Source organism: Protobothrops mucrosquamatus, unplaced genomic scaffold (assembly GCF_001527695.2).
Source record: "Protobothrops mucrosquamatus isolate PMUCROS unplaced genomic scaffold, P.Mucros_1.0 scaffold2481, whole genome shotgun sequence".
NCBI classification, from domain to species: domain Eukaryota; kingdom Metazoa; phylum Chordata; class Lepidosauria; order Squamata; family Viperidae; genus Protobothrops; species Protobothrops mucrosquamatus.
In genome coordinates, this window is record NW_015388549.1 from 33,452 (window position 1) to 40,386 (window position 6,935).

General features: G+C 37.0%; 1 protein-coding gene across 1 annotated transcript in view; it reads left to right on the forward strand.

Moving 5' to 3' along the window:
- The window catches only part of LOC107295771 (nuclear cap-binding protein subunit 1), a 27,266-nt gene that overhangs the window by 12,457 nt on the left and 7,874 nt on the right, over positions 1 to 6,935 (forward strand). The window contains exons 14-18 of the mRNA XM_015825094.1: positions 431 to 505; positions 2,056 to 2,159; positions 2,487 to 2,606; positions 4,864 to 4,966; positions 6,435 to 6,528. Of these exons, the coding sequence (XP_015680580.1) occupies positions 431 to 505; positions 2,056 to 2,159; positions 2,487 to 2,606; positions 4,864 to 4,966; positions 6,435 to 6,528 (496 nt within the window). The remainder of the gene's footprint in view (positions 1 to 430; positions 506 to 2,055; positions 2,160 to 2,486; positions 2,607 to 4,863; positions 4,967 to 6,434; positions 6,529 to 6,935) is intronic.

Here is a 6,935-nt window from a genome sequence, read left to right on the forward strand (position 1 = left end):
TTTTTTTTTTTTTAGAAGACGTGCATTTTAAAGACTTAAAATTGACAGAACCGATGAGGGATGAATCGGACTTTCAGGTCAAATGGATTGCGTAAATAGAACTGTAGAAATATATAAACTGTAACCGTATTTCTCAAGGGGGAACTATTATTCTTGAAGCATATATATCAATATTTAACTAGGGAGAACAATTTATGTATATTTGTGTCTTTTTCTTTTTGTATGCACAATTATATATATTTTATTTTATTTATTTTATGCCTTGTTTAGTTCTCTTTTTATTTTATTTTTTGTTTTTTGGAATTGTATTTTAATGTTGTGAATAAAATAAAAATGTGTTGAATGAAAAAATATCCCTCTCTGATCTCAGGAATATTAATGAACATGAAAGGTATTATTTATTATAATAGTTTGTTTTTCCTTTTTATAGGTCAGATTGTCTTTCTGAGGATCTTGACAGACTCAGGCCTAGGTTCGTAAAAGAAGTACTAGAAAAATGCATGAGGTGAGTGAGAGATATCAGAATTTGTATACATATGTACCCACCATGCTGTGTCCATTAGGATAAGCAGGAACCAAGAAAGCATACAAAAAGAGTAAGCAAAAGAAATTAAAGACATGGAGGAATAAAAAGAAGAGGAAGGATTCCAAAAATTATTTACACCAATATTCACTATGTCGCAGAGACCACTTTCAATCTATCAGTTTGCTCTGTCTCATCCAGTTGCAGTTACTCAGTCTTTCTGTTCACTTTTCTTTCCTATATTTTTTTGCAGTTCAGACCTCATTAATTCTCTTTGTCCAAATCCTCTCCACACATTTATTTTGCAATCACTAGTTTTGTGTTCATTCTGTCTTGTAGTCCGTCTGCACTCCTTCAGCATACAGCCATTTATGACCCTATTCTTGTTTTGCGACGTACACACTTCTTATACAATCAATTTTCACTGCAGTCAATTTATTTTTATGCTTCTCCTGAATGGGCCAAAGCCATTTAAACATGTTTTGATATGATCTGACACAAATGTAGTCTTATTTTAAAAACGTGCACTTGTCACTCTAGCCATGTTTTTGGAGAACCTATGCTGAAATGGTTACAAAAACAAAGGAATGTATTAAACGCAGGAAACAATGTCTGTGAAAAAATCTCAGACTAACTCCACCCTAATTCACTGGGATGTGAGAAGGAAGAGAAAACATAGTTAATTTTTTGCTACTATAGCTTATATCAGTGTTTTTCAACCGGGGCAACTTAGCTCCCCATCCCACATCCAGCATAGAATTCCCAGAATTCCCTTACCAGCATAGCTTCCCATAGCTGACTGAGGAATCCTGGAATTGAAGTCTACATGTTTTCAAGCACCCAAGGCTCAGAAACATTGGCATATATCAATAAAGTATAGTTCAAATCAAACTTGTGGAGTTGGCTTCCTGACTTGGTTTAACTCAAAGGACATCGACTTGAAAACTTCCTTCTCTTTATAAAGAGAACAGAGTCTTATCTAGGATTCTAGTAATGGCATCCAATTCTCAGGGCATCCCACTGTCCACAGCTTTGTTGAAATATCACCACGTGGATTTGCAGTGAACTGATCTGCACAATACCACGATAAAACTAACCTGGAAATTAGGTCAAGAGTTGTCTCAGCCAGCCACAGCACAGCAGCTAGCAGCTCAGATAATATTTGTGCCCTCTCTTGGGAATTTAAGAGAGATTTGGAGAAGACCAGAATTAATTCCTGACTTTCAAAAGTCAGTGTGAGTTCTTTCTGGTAGATTGACCAGTTGAATTTGAGTTTGCCAAAAGAAGGGGTGGCCAAAATGCGGTAGCCATATTGAAGCCAATAACCCAGTACTGAGCAATGAAAAGAATTATAATGTTAAATTATAGCATAGGCACAGCCCTCGTTCTTCTGAAGAACTTATTATGAATGTTGTTCAATTTCAGTGAACAGACATCAGCTGTGGGGTGCTTTACCAGTGCATGTATCTTTTACTGAATGATGAGCAAGAGCAACTTTCTTCAAAATACTTTTTTTCCCCTTCTTTTTTCAGGCTTTCCTACCATCAGCGAATAATAGATATTGTTCCTGCTAGTTTTTCAGTCTTGACTCCTGCAAATCCAATGTGTATTTATAAATATGGAGAAGAAAGCAACAGTATGTTGAGAGTATATAATTTACATTTTAAGATATAAAAGATGCATTTGCTGCTGTTGGTGGGAAATGATCTGGGGGGGGGAGGCAATAATAAATCCCTTTAAAGAAAACTGCTATAAACATGTGTAGCTTTGAGAAACACCCAAGGGCCATCCAAAGCCCTAGTGGGCAAGATGACACAAGGGGACATTGCTTCAAGATGTGGCTTCTTATCTTCTGAAACGTTCCTCAAGATATGTAAAACCTTCTACTATGTTGCAGGCAGTCTTTTATATAAAAGTGTCCAATCTTCAAAGATGGTAACTTTGCTTCTTCCTATCTTTTTAGAATCTCTTCCTGGATACAGCGTTGCACTCTCCTTAAACGTTGCCATCAAAAATAAAGCAAGTAATGATGAAATTTTCACCATTTTGAAGGATGTGCCCAATCCTAATCAGGATAACGATGGTAAGCCTGTCTAATATTTACTGTGTCCCATTCCTAATGTTCATTTATGGAAACATTGCAAAACCTCAGAGAAATTAGCCGTGTTTAAGCATATCTGGTACATGGTTTTGATTGTTATGCACTTAGACAGAATATATACTAACTCAGTGGAATTTCTTTTGTCCCTGACTTTTAGCATCTTACCTCCACCCCATATATGCCAACAAACAAATATTCTTCTTGTTTGAAACTGGTATACAGTATGCCTAAATATATGAGATGGCATTATTGTTGATACGGTTAATATCAAATTTATTCCAAACATCATACTTACAGGCAGAATTTCTGTAAGATTCTTTACTACAGGTTATTATTCCAGACTTAAAGCCTGGATTAATACACCAGTAGTAAAGCATCTTACAGAAATTCTATCTGTGAGTATAATGTTTGGAGTAAAATTTGATATTAATATATTATTATATTAATTATAGCAATATATTATATTAATAATAATAATAATTGATACTATTCCAGATCTGCTCAAAAAGGGGGGGGTCCAATGGCTCAGCAGTTAAAGACACTGAGTTTGTCAGCTGGAGAGCTGACAGCCTGGGTTTGAGACCAGAGACACGCGCAATGGGGTGAGCTCCTGTTACTTGCCCTAGCTGCTGCCCACCTGGCAGTTTGAAAGCCTGCAAATGCGACTAGATTAATAGGTATCACTTTGGCGGGAAAGTAACAGCGTTCTGTGCGCTTTTGGCATATAGCTATGCAGGCCACATGACCATAGAAAATGTCTTCGGACTACGCTGGCTTCCTCGCCAAGAAACGGAGATGAGGAGGCTAAAACATATAAGGAACGGTTGCTGGAATTGGGTATGTCTAGTTTAACGAAGAGAAGGACGAGGGGGGACATGATAGAAGTGTTCCAATATCTCAGGGGCTGCCACAAAGAAGAGGGAGTCAAGCTATTCTCCAAAGCGTCTGAAGGCAGGACAAGAAGCAACGGGTGGAAACTAATCAAGGAGGGAAGCAATCTAGAACTAAGGAGAAATTTCCTGACAGCTAGAACAATTAATCAGTAGAACAACCTGCCTCCAGAAGCTGTGAATGCTCCAACACTGGAAGTTTTTAAGAAGAGACTGGACAGCCATTTGTCTGAAATGGTATAGGGTTTCCTGCCTGAGCAGGGGGTTGGACTAGATGACCTCCAAGGTCCCTTCCAACACCATCATCATCATCACCACTATTATTATTATTATTATTATTATTATTATTATTATTATTATTATTATTATTATTACGCCCTAGAGTGGGACACGACTGACAGGGAAAGTTTTTACCTTTTTTTTTAATTGCTAAAATGAGTCATTCTTTTTCAAAAGATTGCTGGAAAGTAATGCACAGATTGGATCACCCTTTTTAATGTTGTAGAAACATTTTAAAACTTAATAATTCTGGAAAATGGGTTTTAATAGAATGGGACATTTTTTGAAACTCGTAATTTGACTTAATATTAAATTGAACTAAACTATACATCCTTTCAAAAAAAAAAATTGAATCGGCATTATATGAACAGCTGAATGGATCTGAGACGTTTTTATTGGAAAAGATCAGAAGCACAGCTAAATAAATTATGAGAGTGTGCCTTGATGTCCAGAATAATCTCATATTTGAAAAGTAAATCTGATGTAGAATTGATGTAGAGTTTAATTATAATTGGAAACCATTCTTGGATTGTACTTTTATACATGGATTTGTTCCACATCCAAATTTTTCATATGCATAGGGTTTATGTCTTACTCTATCTGATTTTTTATTATCTGTAGGGAGATTTTATCCAGGATGATCTGTCCCTTCAAGTTTTCAAATGGTGCATCCACCACCATTATAACTGAGTCCATCCATGTTACTTCTGTCCATCTTTTTCCTTCCATCTTTCCTCAGCCTTAAAGTCTTAACCAGAAGACTAGGTCTTCGCATAATGGATCCAAAGTACGGATATGATCTTTAACCAATATTGATTAATGTGCTTATTGTTTTGTTAGTTATTAGTACTGTGCTAACCAAGCATTTTCAACTTAAAACCTAATAAGGGATATTTGGTTTTTGTTTAAAAAATGGATATGATAAGAAAAAAGCCCTTTATGAAATTTCCTCGCCATTTTACTTTTTTTTTTTTTTCAAAAAAGACAGAAATTCTCAGTCTTTCTCAGCCTTCCATAAATGCCCATATTGTTTACAGGAATTCAAACTTGTTTGTAACTTTGTTTTCCAGATGAAGGCTTCTCATTCAATCCTTTAAAAATAGAAGTTTTTGTCCAGGCACTATTGCACTTAGCGTCAAAGTCATTCAGTCACTCCTTCAGTGCTCTGGGAAAGTAAGTATTTATCATTAAGTATATTACTCTGTCAGTGCGTTCATATTGTTGCCATTTTATTTTTATTTGTCTTGTAACGTTACGAAAAAGAGGCCAGAAGCAAATAAGATTTTTATTTATTTAATGACTGCGTTTTAAAAAAATAGCTATATTATCTACTTCTCTTTAAAATGTCTATGAAGATTCTCAGTCATCCAGGTCATGGTTGTCCCAAAGATGCTTTTTCAAAAGACGAATGGACTTTCTTGGCTTTTTCCCTGAAGACATTGTGCTTTTCACCCAAGAAGCTTCTTCAGTTCTGACTGGTTCAGTTGAAACTGAAGACACTTCTTGGATGAGACCCGAAACGACTTCAAGGAAAAACAAAGGAAGTCCAGCTACCTTTTGAAAAAGCACTTCTCTTTAACTTGCAATTTAAAATAGGCAGATTCCTATATAGTCCCTGATACTTGGGTACTTCTGCTTAGTTTTGCATGTCAGGAGCTTCCTCTTAAACTGCAGCATCCACAAAAAGTTCATCAGTCCTTTCTCACCTCCTTGTGATCTGCAGCACAACATTATCCCCGTATACATCTAGGTCTCAAGATACAGCCTAACAAGAATGACCAATGGAGGCCCGGGAGAAAGAGAGGGGAAATCCAAAAGTTTACTGCTGTGCATTAGATTTTGCAGTGGTGTAGTCAGCCTGGACATTGGCAAAATTAAAAGCAACCTCTCTGAAGAAAAAGTTGATGACTGGGTCCAATTATACAATGAGAAAATGTCAGCCCCATGATGTAAACCATGATGAAATCAACTCAAATCAGAAGACCAAGCTCCTTTTGTTAAGGTTGGTTATAGTAACAGAACCTTGGGAGTCTGATTGTGCTTTACCTCCTCTGCCTCTTAGCCTCCTGTGACTGAGGGAGGTGTCTTGACTGTGTCTAGTTCACTTTAGGATAAAGGCAGGGAGGTAGGGAAGACACATTTAGAGTTGCAAGATCCTGTTACTTTAACCCGATAACAAAAGTAGTATTAACATTCATGACTTTGCATTGAAGTCTTGGCTACCTCAAAGGGCTGGAACAAACCTTCTGTGAGACTTGGGCTTCACTTCGTTGCTTTCTCTTATCTCTGACTCAACTACAGTGAGAGAGAGGGGGGCGGGGTTTAATGGTGGTATAGATTTTGGGGAAGCGGTGGGTTCCATAAATCACTAAACCCCAACTAAATATGTAGCTAGTCAAGATAGCGGGAAGAATGGCTGTGTCACAGAGCTCTTTGTCAGCCTGTTGATACTGCTAGTTTTTTAATCTAAAAATTCAGAGTTCAGAATGATCTTGGGAGACTAGACCAGTCCACTTCTCTTTCTCTCATTTTTGACATTTCAATCCATGTTGCATTATGAGGTTACGTAAGAAGTGACCTGTATGAATGAATGACATGTATTCCTTAACGCTCATGGGTTATTCACTTCTGTTCTAATAAGATTTCGAGAAATCCTCAAAACTCTGGCTGAAAGTGATGAAGGAAAGCTTCACGTTCTCAGAATTATGTATGAAGTATGGAAAAATCATCCTCAGGTAAAAATGAATATTTATATTAGACTTCCTTCCTTCCTTCCTTCCTTCCTTCCATCCATCCATCCATCCATCCATCCATCCATCCATCCATCCATCCATCCATCTTCCTTCCCTCCCTCAGCAATTCCTGCTTTAGGTAGGAGAAAAGTGTGTTCCATCTTTTTAATTTAAACCTCCTTTATTGAGTTAATTTAGTTTATGTTGCTGAACAAGACCTGAAACTTTTTTCTTTTTGTATCTATTGTTTCATAAGATTATAACCAGAGAAATTGTATACATCTATATGGCAGTTCTTAATCTCCTCCCAAAGCTAGCTCAATCACGGACAGTCATTCTCTGGGCCCAATCAAGGAAAGAGTGGACAGAAACATTGACAGAAATCTCTGTGCCTTTTAGCAGGAATGGAG